Below are 20,918 nucleotides of genomic sequence, written 5' to 3' on the forward strand. Positions count from 1 at the left end.
TTCAGAAGATAAGAAATAGCAAAGTATATAATCCGTATTTCTTTCTCTAATTTAAAAAACAAAAATGTATCTTTCACTGGAGATGTAGTTGGAAAAGTTGGGAGAGAGTTTCTCCTGTAAAACCATCAGTGACTGCATCTCATCCCACAGGTATATTAATAATCTTTATTTCGTATGGAAAAAATACAGTAGCTGTGCAAAAATAGAACTACAGGACAAGACTAATATAGGACTTGTACAAAATACCAAAGAAACGGTAAACAATAAATAAGCTAAAGCATAATGATGCAAACTCAAAAAGCATTTGTAAAAATGGGTACGGATGCTTACAATGTACATAAAACACTGTACATAAACAAGACATGAAAAGTGACTATGTAAAGTTGACCACTCCAACCTCATTGCACTCATAGGAACATCACTACATCTACTTATTTTCAGAACATTCTTGCCAATATAAAACCTTATTTCCTCTGAAAAACTTCATAACTTCATCCTGTCATGCAACCGCACATACACTTTTCCTCAAACTTTCATCTTCATCCATTTCTTGTGTCTCCCATAAAAACACTTACTAAACATTTCATTGCTGTACCTTTTTCACGAATAAACAATAAATCATTTTGCTTTAAGATAGCACCCAAAGGTGATTAGATAAACTATATAAAGTGCGATTATTGTTAATATGCCATAATATTGTGTTCTTCAGTGCAGTAACCAATATGGTCAAAGCCTTTCAATACACATGCAAATGTCATTGTTTATTCTACTTGATTTCTTCTAGTTACTAAAAATATATTTACATGTCAAAACATGGCTGCTTATAGTTTACTCATACACAAATTATTTATGCTTCCTAAATGTACATCATGCAACCCAGATTAGATCCCACTAGAAAAGTGATAAAATACTTTGATTTAAAAAAAAAAACCCATACATATACAGATCTGAGTATTATCCAGCAGGTATCTTTCTTAACACTGTTTTGAGAAGTAAGTTCTTAAGCATTATAGAGGCACGATCATTATGTAAGTAAGTGATGAGATGTAATATAACCAAAAGCCAAGATTAAAGCCCTATGTAAAAGGAAAGTCTTATTTAATCATAAAAGGTAATGGGAGGGATTTCTCTGCATGAGGTCCTAGTTTGGTGGATTGATGATTCTAATTGACTCTTTCTACACAAATTTGCTATTCCAGTTACTGTAACTGTCCTGTGATGGTAGGAACAGTTTAAAGTGGTTGTATCCCATGAAGTACTGGCCAACATGGACAGCTTCCTCAACTTACTCAAAGTGACCAGCCAATCAGTATTTTGTATAGAAGTAATACCCTATGATATTACGAGCTAAGTTTTACAACCCCATAAATACACAAAATGATATTCATACATTTGATTCAATGAATGATCGCTTTGGTTTTGTAGATGTGACATGACTTAGATGGCCTTCCTTACTGATGTGAGACTGCTGTTTTGATACAGCATCTGGGTATAAACGCAAAGCTTGTTTAGGTGCTCTGGTGTCTTGACACTGGGCAGGTATTTGGCACTTCAGCTCCTTGCGTTCTTTAGCTTGCATACCATTCTGGTTGCTATCTCCTGGGGCAGCACCAGTAGAGGAAATTTTAGTTTGGTAGTGTTTGACTGAGAACTGCTCAAAACTTGAGGACTGAATGCCCCCAGAAGCAACATTTGATAATCCATCCGATGCCTGAGAGTGCCAAGTGCGACTGGATTGAGTATTTTGCTGCTGAAACCTTGCAGTCTTATCCATGATTCCCATAAATGGGGTATTGCGAGGTCTGTGTTCAACAGTACCCTGAACTTGATTAACGTTAGTCTCCTTGAGTCGAACATCTGGGCCTAGCCCCTTAGTACTATCTGAAAAACTACTGGCTGAAGTTAAGCTGCTGGTTGAGCTGGCAAGAATCATACTACTGGATGGAGAACTAGAAGAGACGCCACTGGTTACAGGACTTTGCTGCCTTGCTTCACTGAAATTCATTTGAGTAGGGGCTGTTAACCTGTCAGCGGTTTTAGACTTACTTGCAAAAGAATGAGAAGAGAGATTCTCACTATGCTGTGGATGGGAACACTGGCTGGACATAAATTTCTCATTGTGCAGTTCAGAACTAGGACCTGGGGAAACACTTCCAGATGATAATGTGCTTGTCCCATCCAAATGCTGAATTTTAGAGTGCCGGACTGGCAAGGGACTTTGGGGAAGATGCTGAAAAGATGATTGTGTCTTTGTATTACATTGACTGCTTCCCATTTTTGATCCAGGCTGGATGGAGCTCAGGTGCTGATTAGTTTTTACAATCTGTGCCTGCTTTGTTGGCTGCACAATCAAGCCTGGCTCTCTCAGATATTTATTGCCTGTTCTGCTTTGAGGGGACACAGATCTAGCTTTCTGCTGAACACCTTCTTGAAGGGTCCTGCTGTACGATGAAGCAGCTAAGGAATGTTGCAGCCTTTGTGGAGAGGAAACAGATTCATCAGAGCATGGCAGTTCTTCCTCCCTGTCTTGAAGATTAAAATTATCATTCACACCTTGTATAATGCCCTCCTCCTCATTATCAGAGTTGTTAATTTGCTGTAGTAGCTGTGGAGACTGATGCTTCTGTTGCTGTGTTCTCTGGAACTGTTTGCATTCCTCTTCTACTCGAGCCAGGAGACGTTTTATCTCTTGATTGCTAGGACACAGCTGTGTGGCTTCACGTAAGTCAGCAAGAGCAGCAAGTAGTTTTCTGTTGGGGGGGGGGAAAAGTAAACTTACTAAAAACCTGGGGCTAATCTGAGTCTCAGCATTGCCTACTACTCCACCTCCACCACTTTCAAAGAAATACTCTGATTTGTCATCTCCTGCTGCAGGTGGTGACAATATAAGAATTGGATGTTCTCCAAACCAGGAAATTCTTTCCTATGGTGAAAGCACAGACCCAGCCCTAAACCCTTCCCCTTGTATCATAACAGCTTTTTCAGGAAGGCAGCAGAAGTCTGCTGATAACACTAGGAACTGAAGCTTTTGTCTCATAAGCCCTTTACTGTTATCTTCAGAGTAGGTAACTTGCTGAACTCTGCTTCATGACCATTTGTTCTGCTTAGAAAAGACACAGTGAATCCAAAAGGCACCTCTCCCTATACTTCAACTATACCACTATAGTTTGGTATTCTTCCAGCTTAAAGAGATGGTTCCTCCTCTCTCCCCTTATTTTTATCTTAAACTGCTCATGATTCAACATATCCCTGTCCTATAGAGGCACCCAGTTATTCTTGGTAATAATGCAGCGCTGGAGTTCGGTGGCACACTGCTGATGACATTCTGCTGAGTCACATGGAGTAGCACTCCCATTCACTCTTACACTTAAAATAATCCCCCTTCATATCAATTTGTTACTTTCTGGACTGCCTAATAATTACCTAAATGAGTACTCAATATTGCTTTTTGAGTTTGGTTGGCTTTAACTGATACAGACACCTAACACAGATGGAAAGTGCACAAGGAAAATAACTTTTTCTTTGCCAGTTCCAAATACAACTAGTGGAAAAGAAAAACAGTCATTGAAAGTGTTAGGAAGTTAAAAAAAAAAAAAAAAAAATCAGTGCAGACAGATGCACAGAATCAAACAGTACCTGCTGTTCCTCTTGGCTCTTGCCCTAGCATAATAGGCTTCGTAAGACTTTGGTTTCAGATCCAATGCTTTGGTAGCAAACTCTTCAGCCATACCAAAGTCCTAATAATTTAAACAAATGTACTCATTATACATTGACAATAAAAGAAAGCTGCACGCTCCTTATTCATGGTACTGCTTCAAAAGTGCGGGTAGCTTATGCAGTATAGAAAGTCACCTTTATTAGTTAGCAAGAGCAGGTATTTTCTGAAAGACTGAGAACAGACCTCATCTTGCTAACCTTGTCTCTCATGTCTAAGGGAAACTGACTCTAACATAGCTAAAAATCAATGTTAATATAGGTAAGATATGGTTATTTTCAACCCAAAGATGTTAAAATGCTAGAAGAGACTGCATGCTTAGCAGCATAAATGACCACCTCAGATAGCAAGGCTTTAGAATGTGTTTTGAAAAAAGGCCAGTTAAAGACCTAGGAATTTAGAGAAAAACAAGAAAAATCAGGAAAGGGGTTGGACTAGTCCAGAGCTTTCTTTGATAAGGTATGTGAAATTTTTAGAGAAGAATTATGCTAGATGTAATGTATTTGGTCTTCATTTAACAAGAACACAGAATAAGAGTTTAGTAAATTGTTGGTTAAGCCAAAGACTGGAATTAACAAAGCAGGATTTAAATGGGGGCAAGGACAGCTATGAGGAAGATGAAGGCAGGAGCAAGTCTAATTTATGTAACAGCCATGCACAGCACAGGGTGTCCATGATACTGAATTCTATTGAGCATGATGATACAGGAGGTTGGAAAGTATTAACACCCCAAAAAACGTCCTGAGATATCACGCAAGAGCAGAGCAATGATGTGATGAACTTGACCTTTAGATGTAAGGTGATGCACTTCAGGATTAGCAAAATGTAAATGAGAGTTTATCAGTGGGATATGATAAGAAACACACACACATGCACTAGTTGGTCACAGAGCCACTTTCTGCTGTTAGCTTGATGCAACTGAAAAAGCCAATCTCATCTAGGAAGGCATCAGGAGAGGTAGTTCTAGCACAGAAAAGAAATGATTAGTACTGTTGTGCAAAGCAGCAGAACTGCCTATGTAAAGTCCTGGACACCTATGTTTAGAAATTCTTCAAATGGGAGCAGATGCCAAAAACAACTTGGATGCCTAGGGAATTAAGAAGTTACCGTCTGAAAAGAATGAACAGTGTAAAGTATATTCAGAAAATCAGAAGTTTTTGCTCTGATGGTCATTCAGGTTCTTAGCAGCCATCTGATGCACTGGTGAAGGTACAAAGAAACAACCAGCACATACAATACAGCCATAGTAGTAGGTTATGCTGTATGATAACAAAGGGTAGCGGTGGCAGCATTTTCCACTTAGTCTTTTAAAAAGTACCAAAACCATCCAGCAGTTCATCATTCCAAAATAACTGTATTACATAAGAGCAGCTGTAATAGATCCCCCACTGCAACATGCCCTCATCTTACGAACTGTCCCCATTTGTTGGCACAACAAAGCCCAGTATCAGTATACAATGAAAAGGATGCTAAAGTAGCAAAAATAAACATCCAAGTACAAACTCAGTAATGCAGTAGAATAGAAGTCTAAGATTCCCAATGCCAGAGAGGCAACAGATTAACAGCACAAGCTTACATTTGTTTTTCGGCGACATCGTGATAAATTTAGGTATAATGAAACTCTCAGCTCATCGAATGCTTTCATTTCTTCTCCAAATCCTTCCCTTGGAAACTTCCTCAAGGCATACTGATAGCGCTGTGCTGCTTCCTTCATCTTACCTTTCTACAAATTTAGGGAACAAGAGGCTTTTCACAAACTCTTAATATTGCAATACTGTTGCAAAAAAGCACATTTATATTTGACACCTACCAACAGGTGCTCTTCAAGTAGAAAACACGGAGCCAGTTTTTTTTTAAAAATAAATATATACAGTATGAATTACACTTACACACAGACACAATGAGAGAACTTGCATGCTAACTAGAGCTTGTGTTTGTTTCTAAACTCATACCTTTAACGGTATTTCACCAGGATATTTGCATTAATACATACTACTTGTACCGGAGAAATTCATGTATGTACAATTCATGTATGATACAATTCTTTTTTTTTTTTAAACAGAGCAGTCAAATATCTGATGATGCATTATTCAAACATGCAGTCCAGCTACTGCCAGATTCACATAGGTGTCTCAGCCATGATTAGCTGGGTGACCGAGTGTATGGATTTAAAGTAGTAAAAGGTCACTCTCCTACTGCTTAACAGAGGTTGAATAAGAGAGCTAAACTGTCCTTCAGGACTACCTGAAAGATCCACCCTTGCATTGGAAATATTCAGACTCTCCAAGAGATGCTTGGAGAACATCTCCATAATGAACTGAAGATTTGAGACAGTTTTGCTAAAAACATTGAAATCCTCCTAGTATGAGAAGAAAAGCAAATCTTTTAGTTGACAGATGAAGAAATTTTTCTCTTTATGGATATTACAAGTTAATTTATTTTCATAAACATTGGGTGTTTTTTATTATTTAATTCATCTTAACACTCAAAGTAGGTCAAAATTTACTGTTGAAACTGGCAAGGAAAATATTTAAGGTTTATCTTATTTTATTTGGCTGGAGAGCTGAAAAGTAGTTATTGCTGTACTGTGAGCACACTCAAATACATGTTACTCTGAAAAATAACGATCCATTTAAAACACTTTGGCAAATAAATAAAGAATATTGGAAAAAGTTTAACAAGCTAAGTGACATACTACAGCTCTAGCAAGTCATTCAAATTACTATAATAAAAGTAAGCACTCTAAAAATAGATACCAGCAGGGAATTCAACCTCTTGTAACAAACTGTAAAACATATTAGTACCAAGTCCTGCTGTGTTACTCTGTGGTCTCAGAGTCTAGGCAGGGTTCAACCTGTGGAGCAACTTGAGGAGAAACTGAAGAAAATGAATTGGTGCCAGCGATGCAGTGGCACCTTCTCCCTCAACAACCAATGAGTCGCATTCAACACACCACTAGAGAAGTGTGACATAGGAGAGGATTCCCAGGGATGACAGAACTGCCTTTGTAGCATAAAAGCTGTTACCCTTTAGGTTGAAAGATGTCCCATGCTTAAAGGTACCTGCTTGGATATAAAGCTCTAAACCCACTTCAGGATCAATAAACTTGATAAATCATCCAGATGTATTCGTTAAGATTCCTATACAGAATTTGGGAGCATCTAAGCAGGTCTACCCTGCTTCATGACAGCAAAGTCTCAAGGGTCTCTCTTCTGTACTATGCAAAGCCATTTGATATAGAACAAAGATCAGAGATAAGGTGGCAGATATTTGAGGGGCCTTATAAAAAAACCCCTACAAATTAAAAGTCTTGCAGCTAGAACAGACTTTGAATGATGCTTCTATAAGCCGTTCAGCAGTGTTGCACTAGTGAAATAACACAGGAGTATCACACAGTTTACAAAAATAAGTCCAGTCTCTCTTCTGAGCAACACATCACCACCAGTAAAAAGAATGTATCAAAAGAGCTGTCACTTTCCTCATTATATATTTAAATAGCACACAGAAGAACATTATCCAAAAGGAAAGGCTATGCCTAACTGTCAAACAAGCACCTTACAGTTGCTCTTAAGAAGTAACTGACTGCTACAAATGTTCACAGAGAGACTTGCTCAACAGAAAGAAAATGTACTTAATATTTATTTATTTTACACGGGAGTTTTCAATGATTCTTTCCCAGGGTTCTCAAGATTTCTTGGTCTCATTCCCAACATGAGAGGATATACAAGTACACATCATCTTTGAACAGAAAAGGAGGTATAAAGAACTTTAATCTACCTTCAGACAGAAGTCCAATTATAATGTTCTGCTATCAGAAAAAATAAAAATCTACCTACTTTGTACAGTATATTTCCTTCTTCCATCAGTTTCTGCAGCAGAATAAGGAGAATATCGGGTTTTGAGGTGGCCATTGCCCATGCTGCATTTCCTGCAAGTTAAATTTTAAGGATCTCTGACAAAAGGGAAGAAAGTGCGTTTCTGATATCTAGTCACACTAGAAAGCCTAATCGTACTTCAGTAGATATTCCACCTGCATGGAACTATTATTATTATTATCATTATTAGTGTGTGCACATATATTTAAAATATGTATATATCCATACCCGCCCCCTGCCGCCTCACACAGATAGCAGCCAGATATTAAATGATCTGATTCATTTTACCCCTGGTCTAAAGCCAGTATAGGACAGTATGAAAGTCATGGTAAAATTCAGGCCTAAGTAAGGATCTGTATTTGATCATACTTAGCACCCAAATAATAATAAATGATGATTTAAAGGTACTACAGATTCAATAATTATCACACAGCTGCACCATCTACTTGCCTACTGATAATACATGATTTGGACGTATATTTTTTGCCCACCGTTTGCAAAAATTTATGATTCTATAATTTACTGAAAGAATGTTATTTAAATGTAAAACTTCTTAATCTAAATCATTCATAGTGTCAGAATTAAGTATCACTAATAGCGTAATCATAATTTTCTTGTTTAAGTGTATCATGAAAGAGTAACCACGTAAAGACTGACTCCTCCAGACCTCCTCATCAACATATATGAAAGAAAAGAATAGAATAAAATTACTTGCATTTCCTCACTTCTGAAGTGAGTCTTGAGTGTCTGCCTTTAAAAGAAAGGTTGATTTCTCTTAAGTGGGCATCTGCAAACCATACAACCTGCAAAAATCTAGTGTGTATTTCAAGATTTATTTTTTTAAATCTACTTTTCTAGCAGAGCAGATATTCAGTTGTTTCTCTTGAGTATAGGATAGTTTTACTAACCTAGTTTAGCTCCTTTTCTCAGTAGCATAACCACTACTGACGTATTACGACATCCGATAGCTCTGTCCAGTGGCCGCATGCCACTGTGGTCAACATGCTCAATCATTGCTCCTTTCTCTACCAAATACTGCACCTGTGAAGAGAAACAAGACAAGCCATGTAACATTATTTTTGGTAGGAGCGGCAGAACAGTGAAATATTTAAACTACCACCTGATCTTCCTTGAATTATACCAAGTATACACTCCAGAGTATGCTAAAGCCATTTTAAATCCATTGAACTGAATCTATTGAAAAAACACAGCATGGGAATACTATCAAACTGCACTGAAGAGCTGCAGTTAAGGAATTAAAAACAAAAAAACAACCACACCCCAAATTCCTGGAAATACCTGTGTCAGAAAAACACTAAGGCCAATACATTATGCTTGTTCCCTCCTTTGTTCATGTTCTGCATGCCAATATGCAGACACGGCAACTCAAGCATAAGGGCAGTAAGCTCAGATGAAAACAGAGTAGCAGCGTAGGCCCTGTAGTTTCAGCTTCAAATACACCGCAACACTACAATGACAGGCATGAAGTGCAGTACCAGAATATGCTCCTAGTATAGGACACAACGCTATACAGATACAATAAACACAAAATACACAGGCTACTATTGTGTAATGCAAGATACCTAAAACATTCTAGTTAACAGTGTAAATACAAGTTATGGTGCTGAGGTACCACTTCTTGCTCTATATGAAGAAAAACACATTTGTAATTTTATTCATTTCTTAACCATTCATTACAACAGTCTAACGTTGCAGTTGGACATAAATGCAGCAAATGTAAAATGCAGAAAGGGCAAATAAGAAAGTTTAAGAAAGCAAAATAAGTATGCCGGACACTATCAGCTTCCACCAAGCATTCACCGAGCATCCAGAGCAACAGAGTAATTCTAGTAATTGTCCATCAGCAATGCTAATTAAAAGCGCAATATATAGGAAACAGCAGCGATGGCAGGTTTGATGTAAGCAATAGTTCTTTCATGTAACCATTGCTTGCCCAAATGCGACTGGCAGTAATCTAGTATGGAAAGAGGGATTAACAATCCTGCCCATTGACAGGCCTCCAAGACCCAAAGCTGCTGGCCTGCTGAGTGATCTCTTAATTAGTATTATTCCACCTTTGCCTGTTGCCCTAGCACAAAGATCAGGCTGTTCAGCCATATGAAGCGCTGATGTGGCCAGTCTATCAGGTAAACTAGCAGTCTGTACTACTCCAATGCAATAAACTACAGTAAAAGTATGTACAGGAAACTGGATATCCGTCATTCCCAAGCAGGAAATAAATCCCTCTTCAGGTACCCAGTGTTACCTAGAAACACTTGCAGCGGCAGGAATAGCTCCATAATGTGACTTCTGAAACCTAAAGCCAGTACAGAATCTAAGGGCTTATTTACAATTTCAAGTTAATTCTGACTAAGGGTGAATGGGACTTAAAGTGCTATATAGAAAGTTATACTGTATGGCAGCATTTTTATTCAAGAACTGCTGTTTTGAAACAGGACGTTGTATATGCAAACTCTATAAATAAAGATGTAGTGAGTTTGAGGCTGCATTTCCTATTCTTTCTAGTTCCCTGGTGAACTCTTGGATCTGTTTATAGTGCATGCAGACTTGAGCATGCCCTTCCATGCAGTTTGTGGCAATTGCATTCCCATCTGGTCAGGCTTCTGAATTGTGCTTAATTACTGAGTTTTGAAGCATGAGAACAAAAATATACAATAATTTCAAAAATCTGTGATTTTAAAGATACAGAGGATTCTAAATCACAGACTTTAAACTTATTGTATACTTTTGATCTCAGTTACAGGCATGGTCCATTTCAGATTCAGAAAAACTTCACCTAAAATGCCTTAAATTCTTGGATTGTAACATTTATTACAGAGGAAGAAGGTAGTATGTGAGAAAGGTACAGGACTGAAAAAGGAACTTCAGTTGTTGTCCTATTTCTGAAATGGCCTGTGGAACCAACTGAGAAAAACTGAGTTTACACCTCAAGCCTTGTATTTCCACATGACAAATGGATAGTAACACTGAGATGTGCTCAGTGCCATCTTCACAAAATGAAAAACATAAGGATTTCTAACAGTTCTCTCCCTATCATGCAAAGCATGTAAAAGACAAGTAATGCTGCCTTATGATGGAGAAGCAAAATCTTTCTGCATTTCATCTATTCTGGCAATATTATTCTTCCTACATCTCTCACTTGGGGTCTCTGTTCCCTTAAGATACCCAACTGACTGGGACCCTGTCAGGTTACCTCAATGGCTTTGCAGAGGCTGAAAAAAGATATTTTCCTTTCATGTCCCACAGACCTTTTTTTTTTTTTTTAATTCCAGTTCATCCAACACAGAAATTTTAAATGCTACTTTTTATTGAGATTTAAAACACTCACAATGAAGTACAACAGCGCACCGTAAAACATAACGGCATAATGCTGGACTTCATCACAACTATGTCGGTACTAAAACCTTATCTAGAAAATGCTTTTCTGAGTAAACACTTGCACTGCAGTCAAGATGCCAGCAGTGTAAGCATCTTGGCTACTACCTCAAATTTCCTTTCTATTTCGGTTGGCAATATTTTTCCTAAGCCTTGTTTTGTATTATGAAAACTCAATACATGCTTAGTTTTTCTACTGTTAGTTCTACTTACAATATCAGCATCTCCATAAAAAGCTGCCAGGTCTAGGGGTGTTCGTCCATTTTTGTCTGTCTGATCAGTTGTTGCACCTTTCTCAACTAAATACTGAACCACTTCCCTGTGGCCTTTTAGACATGCCCAGCTCAAAGCTGTCAGTCCTTCTTTGTCCAGAGATGAAATAGTTGCACCTGTAAAATGAAAATTAACTTTGTTATGAAGATGTCCTGTTTAATAGGCAAAATTATCTAACTCACACTGATGCAGTCTCTGGAACAAATGTGCAGCCTTGAACCACTATTTATTTTCTACCTTCAGAAAGCAGAAATTCCACAGTGCTCAAATGTCCTTCACAAGAAGCCACCATAAGTGGAGTTCGGCCTTGCTTGTCACTTAAATTCACATCAGACCCATGCTCCACTAGAAGTTTAGCAATCTGAAATAGAAAATAGCAATTTAAAAATACATTGGCAGATTTAAATTTTAGCCATAATAGCATGAACTTTTAAAGAGGAGGACTAAGGTTTTATAGCAGTCATTGAGAAATCCTGTGCAACTCAAGTCTTAACTGTTTGCAATTCAGGGCCTCCTCCTGACAGGAGTGGCCAGCGTGAGGAAGGCTCCTGACTCTAAGGTTCGCTCTCCATCACTACAGAAGCAGTACAGAGGATCTGAAATTGCCTCTGTTCTTGGTCTAGGAAATAAAATATTTTAACCCTTACGTATTATTTTTCAGGTATACTATAACTAAGGTTATCATGCAGCTGATGCACTTTCGAATCCTTTGTATTACTTTAAATAACTTAAAGCGAGCTCCTGAACACATCCCCTTGAAGTCGATGCAAATGAGTATTAGAAAATTTACACTAATTTATTACAGGACTAGAGATGGGAAGAATCAAGGACCGCTTCCCGAAGGAATCCATTTAAGTCGCGAAGGTGTGTCAGACCTGCCAGTGCCCCTGCCGTACTGCACAGAAAAGTGGAGGAATCCCCCTTCTATTAGCTCTCGTCACAACTGCTCCGTGTTCAAGAAGTAATTCGCAGACTTCCAGTTTTCCTCTTCCTGCAGCAGCTGTAAGGGCTAAAGAAAGCACTTTCATCAACATAATCTCTTAGCTGTTTTACCACATCCACGTTATATGAGTGTTACTGAATCCCCACTTTTTTCAACTCGGCTGCTCCATAAGATTTTCCTTACTATTTTCAGACTCAAATTAATTAGTCAGAATCAGTTTAAGTCAATAAGCCACAGTCATTCTCTGGTAAATAAAAAGATGTCTCAAAGATAACAACTGTATCATGTGCATAGGTTTTAGGTTAAAAGGAATCTTTATGAAAATTTTGGATAAACCCACCAGCCTGAGGCAGTTCTAGTTCCTTTTTCATTAATAATTTTTTTCATGACAAGAAAGCTTCATCTCTTTTCATCAGGCCCTTGCCAAAGGTGAAGATGACAACAGTTCTGGGATTCAACAAAGGGACTGTAACTCAAGTTTCAGGAATTACTTTTTACTTGAAGCCTAGCAGTGATGTATTACCAAACCATATTTAGATCTCTGCAGAAAGTCCGTGTCTTGGACAATTTAGCTTCATTCTGCACTAGTTAAAATTGTTTTCCCTGTTTTTCATGGTGAAAAACACAGTAGGTTATCAATCAATAGTTCTAATTCCTGTGTGTTAACTCTTGCTCTAGACTTCAAGGGATTACCGTACATTTTCCAGTACACAAGAGACATCAACATTCTAATTCACCTTAAAAACCTTTTTTGAACCGAACAGTGTATGTTGTCAAGAGCAAGTGCTCTTGACTCTACCTAAAACGCAGTAACCTTGCAACTTTTGAACAGATAGATACTACTGTCAGAAGACACCTTTTCAGCTCTGGCTGAAAACACCAGAGTATCACAATTGCACACACACCTACACACACTGGCGATGGAGCAGTCCAACACAATATAGTAGCAAATGTGTCCAGATAGCACAATAATAAAACCACTGATATGATCTTTATTTTAGATATTCATAAGGTACAAAAATTACTGCACATTGATGTTCACAATATACGGCTTATGAGAAAGCAGGTAATTTCCACACATTTGGCACTAACGTTTTGTGACTCTACTCAGTACCATAATGCTGAAGCGTTGCTGTAAGGCTATACATTTAAACAACTTTCCACCTTCTCCTATAGCTTATTATACTCCTTGCTTTTCACTGTGACACTCACTGAAGCTTGAAAATAAAATATTTTCCCCATCATGATTTTTCCCCCTCTTCCATTTGGCTTGCATCAACTTATTGTGTGTTTTAAATGGAGCTTGAAATTAAAATGTTTTTTTTGTTGTTTGTGTTGAAGCATCATCAGTAATGTTAACACTGTTTAGAAAATAAATTCATGTGCTAACTTCTGCAAGAATCAGCAAAGGACTCGCCCCTCCATTTTCTAAATCCTAATACCGTATATTTTCCAATAAGAAGTGGGTCAAATTGTGAATTTCTTGTTACTTATTTTTTAGCATTTTCAAACATGATAAAGTAGAATTTTAAAAAATTCCAATGGATGCTGAAAATAAATGAAATTACAAACACTGCAGGAAGTAGTAAATTCATTATTTTTTTTAACAACAATATCTAACCCGTTGACTCCACTCACTTCACTATGTTAGTTACATCAACTGTTTAGATCTGAACAACTGGAAAGTAACTGTTACAGATAACAACATTAAAGGCAAAAACTCCCTATCTTGTTCAAAGACTTCACATTTTTTATTCTGTCAGTACCAGCATTTTAGCTCATGGTGTGACTAACATTACAGCAACAATATAACTCCCTATACCTTATCCAGGTATAAGATGACTAAACAATTCCTACAGTCAGCTTAAACAACATCAGGACTAAACCCTGCTCAGGAATTCCAACTATTCTACTCAAAAGGATCACCTCTGATACGCCTAATGGTACTACACAAAAGTCGAGAGCAGCCAAAATGATGCAATTTTCTATCACTTTTACTAGACAGTAAGTAATGCTCCAAATTAGCTAATCTGTATAGAACATATAAGGCTGGAAAAACTTCTCAGAGGTGTCTTTAACCTAAGATCATCTTTTCCAACTAAGACATAGCAATGTGGATTTTGAAAAGGGTAAACTAAGGAAATTTAGAAAACAGGATCCCACCCCTACATCCTCTCATTTCATGTGTTACATGACTTCATCTGCTCCACTTTAATTTGCTATTTAACTTGCCTTGAACCTGTACTTCATACAGACATGGCCTTCAGCTAAATTAATGTGATAAAATAATGGGAATGGCAATGATGATCTTTAGCTGTCTTCCACTCTGAAAGACTCACAATATAAAATGCCATTGAAACAGCCTCCACAATGAGCAGAATCAACTTAGGATTCAAGTAGATAACAGCAGTACAAATATATGAACAGAAACAAGCTGTTCCTGAACATGTTACTATATGAAAAGGAACGATCTTTAAGGTTGTTCTGTGCTGTTTCAAGGTGCGAAGGATTTTCCCTTTTTAAAACAGGCATTCACAAAATGCACTGCTCCTCACTCCGCCTCATACTTCTAAGCGTGATCACTATCCAGTTCTGTATCATAATTCCATTTACAAAATAGACAGCAAAGAACCATGCAGTACAATACAAACGTAAGTGCACTCACACATGCAAAACTGTGAAGATTCCAGCAGCATACAAATTCGCATTCTTTCCACATAAATTTTTTTACAGTCAATAATTGAAGAGCAATATTTCATATAATGCTAATTCTGTGGCTATCTTGACTCGCTCTACATGTTTTTCTTGTCCCAAACTTACTACTCTGTATCTCGGAGAGCACAAAAGTGCCACAGGGAACTGCCTGTAGTTCTCTGGACTCAGACCTTCACCTCCATCACAAGTTAGGACTGCATAAGGAAGCACTTATTAATGAGTAAAGATTCCCGATACATTAAGCAAGAATTTCAATACAAAATGTTGACAAGAAAATATTAAAGGAAAATTAATTTAGAAACAGATGTATGTTTTTTGGAATTCATTGGATTTGCAACAAGAGTTTTGTATATGCACAGGAATAAAGAACATTTGCTTCTCCAGTATGTGAAGAGGCTACTGACAATCATTGAAAGAGACTGTTTTCCCACCTGCTTGTGCAATCTCAGCTGTTTAAATGAAATTGAAATGCTACTCATATGGTAAAACAGGAAAAACTTTCAGCTGCAGGCTGCACAGTTTACAGTCCGTCTTTAAAAAAAAATCTGGCATTTCCCATACATACAAAGGCATGTCATTTTATCCATTGCCTAATTAGATCAAGTGAGGTAATTGCCTAGCACTTCTTGCAAACAAATGAGATTTAAAAAAAAAAAGTCCTCAAACAGATAATCCAATGAAATTCTACACTGAAGCTTGAAGCACTATATTTCCAAAGACAATTTTCAATTTAATTAGAAAGTCAGTAATTTATAGTAATTTTAATATAAAATACTTTTCCATACATGAAATTAGTAGATTTAATAAGTTAAAAACTCTATACTTATGCTTATAAACTGCATTTTATTATTAAAACTGGTATTTTCCCATGAATTTTATCACAAATATTAAATTAAAAAAAAATCAAAATTAAAACCTCTTACTTCTTAAATGAGCTACTCTAATTAGGGAAAATATGAGAAAGGAAATACCTGTTTCTCCCCACAAGGCATCAGTGTCATTGATGTCTATTTCATGTTCCTTTTCAATTGTCAAGATGTAACAAACCACCTGCCAAAAACAGTTAGCAGAGATGTAGTGAGTCACAAAAACCACAGTTGTCACTTGCAAGATATAGCAACAGGTAAAAGATTTAAAACAAGTGAGAGTGCTTCTCTCTTAATGCATATGAATCAAAGAAAATTAATATTGTTCATAATCCATCAAAGCAAATTCAGTATGATTTTTAGTATGACTTGAAGACCATTGAACGTTATTGAAAGCAGTTTAAAAAAAAGCCCAGTGCCCTTCTGTTAATTGGTTCAGGGTGTTTTTACATGATTATTATTTTAATGAGCTCCTGTGTGACCTACATATACCAGAATAATCAAGACAAACAATGCCAAAAATAAAAATAAAGCATCCCAGTTCAGTGAGGAAATTCCATATTGTCTAAAATGAAGGGAAAGGGGGGGGGGGGGGAGAATATTTGCATACATATTGTAAAATAGGGATTCCTATGTTTTTACTGTTACATTGTTTATATCTTAGCTGTTTTTCAAAATTTCTTCACAGAATGGTTTAAGCATACATCGTTAAACGCTGATTTTTAAACTTGAGACATGTTATAAATTAAGTTTTGCTGTGTTTTTATTTCATTAAGGAAATCTGTTTTGTAACCACCTGCTAGTAGAAGATTATTAAATTAAAACCTCTTCTACTGGCTATTTTAAACAAATTTTCTAATGGGGACACAGTCACTGAGTCTGCAGCAAGCAGGTAAGTGATCAGAATGACACTAACAAAAGTTTTGGATACTACAGGAAAAAGCAAAGGTAGGAGAGGAGAAAGTACATGGATATTTTCAGGCTGTATGTGAAGTGATGTATACAATGTATGGAAAATCCTAAAATTCGAAATGCTAGAATATGATTTATTTAAAATTGATGAAACACACAGGACTTTTTTCTAGTTAAGAAGAATTAAGCTTCTTATTGTCCTAAAAATAAAGATGGACATTTTCAGGTAAGGTATTTATGATTAATGTGATCTGTCTTGCTGATATTCAGGAGTTGACTGCTTTGATTTACGCAGTGGATAGCAAACAAGAACTTTTATGAGAGTGAAGGAATTATCCATTAATTCAAATTAATCATAGTTCAGAATTCTCAACTTTATATTGTGAGACAGTTATGGCTTATATATCATATAATAAATTAATTGCACATAGACATTTCTATGTTTGAATTGTGTAAACAACTTTAAAGATCAGATTCTTGATCTTATAGCAATTAAAAAAATAGATTTAAAAGAAGTAAATACTGAAATGGTTTTATCGAAGAGATTTTAAGTTTCCACTTTTGGCACATCACTTACACAGGAAATTTCATCAGCCTAGTGTGATCTTTATTCAAGTATCTTTACTTACTGTTTACTTTTATATCAAGGTTAAGATTTATTTTCCCAATGAACAGAAAACATACTTGTATTATCTAAATACCTAAAGCATTTTGGGTATTTCTTGTGTTTACTTTTAGTTTTCCTTTTACTGAATAATACTGTAATGCTGAAAACACTTCTTTTATCATGTACATGCACAACCCCAAATTTCTGTCTGAAGTGACATTAAGCTGAAGTAAGCTGAAATCTGTACTTGACACGTGCATCAGGTTAAAAAGTTAAGCATGTGCAAGTATGTGCAAGATACAATTTGTTATACTATGAAAAAAAAATTCAACCTGAAGCAGTAACATACTAAGGTGGATCACTGATATAGAGTATCATCACTACCCCTAGAGATTTAGGACAACTTCCAAGAACAATGAGGAAAAAGTAGACAGAAAATTACATATAAACAAATCCTGAAGCAAATAGTATTACTGGATAATTAACTACAGCATTTAAAACAGCTGCTAAGAATGCATGCTACTTTAAGTATCAGAAGTTTCAATAGTTCTGCTTTCCAAACCTCTTTTAAAAATAGCTGCAAGCACTGCTGTACAATTCTGATAAATTCAAACAGATTTGGAAATATCTGAACTATCAACCTACCTGACAGTGTCCCATACTGGAAGCTGCTGTTAGCGCTTGTTGCAGTGCATGGCTTTTTGTTAGTGAATTTTGTTCTTGAGAAGGAGTTATCCAAACAACATTGAGCAAGTATTCAAGGATATCACAATGCCCTCTCAATGCACTATGGACCAAAGCACACTGGCCTTTCTTGTCTACACAGTCAGCCTGCATTGGGGAAAAAAAAAATGTTCAAAGTTAAAAAGTCTAGTGAAAGGCCATGGAGAGGAGAAACTCCTGAACACTGCAAGACAGCAAATGTCACTCTTATCTTCAAGAAGAGCAAGAAGGAAGATCTGGGGAATTAAAGGCTAAACAGCCTCACCTTAGTTGCTGGGAAGGTGATGGAGAAACTAATTCTGGAAACCATTTCCAAACACATGAAGGACAAGAAGGTGATCAGAGTAGTCAGCATGGGTTTACAAAGGGGAAATCATGCTTAACCAACCTGACAGCTTTCTACGATGAGGTGACTGGCTTGGTGGATGCGGGGAGAGCTGTGGATGTTGTCTACCTTGACTTTAGTAAGGCTTCTGACACTGTCTCCCATAACATTGTCATGGACAAGCTGATGAAGTACAGGTTACGGAAGTGCGCAGTGAGGTGGACCCAAAACTGGCTAAACAGATGGGCCCAGCTGGTTGTGAACAGTGGCAGAAAATGCTTCATGAAGTCTATGTAGATGATCTGGACTCCTCATCCCCAAGTCTATGTGTGTCAGTAACAGTCTATAACTGTCAATAACAGTTTTCTTAAGCCTTTGCATTATTGTTTTTGGTTGCAAACATTGCAATCTGTGTATCAGCTTACCTTTGCACCTTTTTTGCACAGCAGTGAAACTATGTTCATGTGACCTGCAGCGGCTGCGTAACTAAGTGCTGTCATCCCATTTTCTGAAGTTCCATCAATAGCAGCTCCAAATTCTAGTAAAAGAGTGACCACTTCTTCATGTCCAAGGTGCGACTGAACACATAGCACTGGAGCATTATTTAGTACTTCAGTCCTGTAATTTACATTTGCTCCTGCCAAGATCAGCAGCCGACTCACCTAAAATTTAATTTAAACAAAATAATTTTCTCCTCAGATTTGTCTGAATTTATTAAGAGACTTTAACATCTTGATTCAGGTACTTATATGTTGCTCCCTAATTTTGATGCAGATTTTATTGGCAGATAACGACTTTATCACATATATAGCAATATGAAAGTTTAACATCATCTGTTAGCAAATAAATTATTGTATTACTGAACTATGTACTCTTAATACAAGACTCACCTCTCCCCTGAAACTCACTACTCTCTCACCACAATTTCATCTGTGGTAACAGTAAGATTTCTGAAGGTGTGACTTGCTACTACTCTGCAGATTTATGTAACTGACTCCATTAATAGAGAATCAAATTGCATAAAAAGCAATCTCAAAAAAACTGTAAGAGCATGCGTGTGTGCATGTGTGTGCACGTGCACGCAAATTTCCAATCAAAAGGCTTAGCAGTTGGCTAGAATTGCAACTTGTCAACTTGGATTTCCCTACCCATAATCCAGGGATTCAAATAATAGTGCAAAGTTCTGGCATTTTACATCCTTTCACTCTCACAGTATCCCCTTTTACAATTCCCTTGATATTTCCCTATACAAGAAAATATGGCTGAACTCTGCCCAGCAAATGAGGTGGTACATCTGACCCCTGAAAATGTATCCACACACATCTATGCTACAGAGCGTGGTTACATCAGAACCAGGGTGAAACCCTTCTTTTCATCAAGACTATCAAGGAAAACTGAACTGGACTTTAGCAACAGCTTAAAAAAGTACATGAAGACTTGTTATAAAGGAGTTCAGTTACAGATGCATAGTGGTGGCTTTTTTTTTTTCACATTAATTTCAACATTCATCAACAGAGTTACAGCAACAGTGACAGATGAAGCACTGATTGTACATGAATGCTTATTTTCTTACCTTCACATTGGGTGTATAGATGTTTCTCAGAGAAGCAAGGGCTGCAGACAGTCCATCAGTACTATAACCAACCCACAAGGCTTGAAGATGACTGGAAGAAACTCCAGTCCTTTTACTGAGACCCTAACAGAAATGATATAACAGGAAATTACTTGTCTGAGAACAAAGGTCGCGGCTCTGGCTGGGGGATCTGCACCACCTACCCCAGTGGTGGCCCATGCCTCCACCCAGATGGAGCTGCTGAAAGGAGAGGCTGCAGTGCAGACCTCAGACTGTAGGAAGTGCCTAGACCTTTCTCCTGGGGCAGGGACAGGTGGCAGACCTGCCTGCAAAAGGTGTGCCCAGGTGGAGGACCTCCTGCAGGAGGTGCCTGAGCTGCAGGAGGCACTGAGAAGGCTGTGTAACATCAGGGCGGCAGAGGAGTTAGACAGCTGGTTACAAATGCAGTTTGCAGTGGACCCACAGCCCATGGCCAAACAGCCAAAAACTCCCCCACTGGCACACACAGAAGGGAGGGGGGCCAATAATGCAGAAGAATGGATGGTTGCAACGGCAAGGACCAGCAGGAGGAAGAGACTTCCCCCAGAGCCTGAGGTGCCCTTGTAGAACCACTTCACCGCTCTGCAGACTGAAGAGGAAAGACCCATCGCATCAGGAGAGATGCTGGACCTGAGTAAGGCAGCCTGATCTGCCCCCATACAACAACCAGCGCAACTAAGAAAAGGCGATGGGTGATAGTAGTAGGCGAGTAGTACCTCTTCTGAGAGGTATGGAGGCACTCATTTGCTGACCTGATGCACTGTCTAGAGAGGTGTGCTGCTTACCGGGGGCTCGTATCAGGGATGTCACTGAGAGCCTACCAAGCCTCATACAGTCCACTGACTATTATCTGCTGCTGTTGTTTCACGTGGGCACCAATGACGCAGCCAGGAGCAGTCTGAGGACTACCAAGAAGGACTGCAGAGCCCTGGGGGCGGCAGGAAGGGACTCGGGAG

At 37.9% G+C, this 20,918-nt stretch overlaps 1 protein-coding gene across 1 annotated transcript in view; it reads right to left on the reverse strand.

The window, feature by feature from the left end:
- Nucleotides 1–153: 153 nt before the first annotated feature.
- TANC1 (tetratricopeptide repeat, ankyrin repeat and coiled-coil containing 1) overlaps nt 154–20,918 on the reverse strand; it is a 69,945-nt gene continuing 49,180 nt past the window's right edge. The window contains exons 13-24 of the mRNA XM_009334022.1: nt 19,924–20,046; nt 18,776–19,012; nt 17,948–18,133; nt 15,889–15,967; nt 12,135–12,268; nt 11,497–11,620; nt 11,200–11,375; nt 8,499–8,631; nt 7,552–7,643; nt 5,292–5,438; nt 3,637–3,737; nt 154–2,750 (exon numbers count right to left, since the gene is read on the reverse strand). Coding sequence (XP_009332297.1) covers nt 1,385–2,750; nt 3,637–3,737; nt 5,292–5,438; nt 7,552–7,643; nt 8,499–8,631; nt 11,200–11,375; nt 11,497–11,620; nt 12,135–12,268; nt 15,889–15,967; nt 17,948–18,133; nt 18,776–19,012; nt 19,924–20,046 — 2,898 coding nt within the window. The 3' untranslated portion in view covers nt 154–1,384. The remainder of the gene's footprint in view (nt 2,751–3,636; nt 3,738–5,291; nt 5,439–7,551; nt 7,644–8,498; nt 8,632–11,199; nt 11,376–11,496; nt 11,621–12,134; nt 12,269–15,888; nt 15,968–17,947; nt 18,134–18,775; nt 19,013–19,923; nt 20,047–20,918) is intronic.

The sequence above is a fragment of the Pygoscelis adeliae genome, unplaced genomic scaffold, assembly GCF_000699105.1.
Source record: "Pygoscelis adeliae isolate BGI_AS28 unplaced genomic scaffold, ASM69910v1 Scaffold131, whole genome shotgun sequence".
Lineage (NCBI taxonomy): Eukaryota > Metazoa > Chordata > Aves > Sphenisciformes > Spheniscidae > Pygoscelis > Pygoscelis adeliae.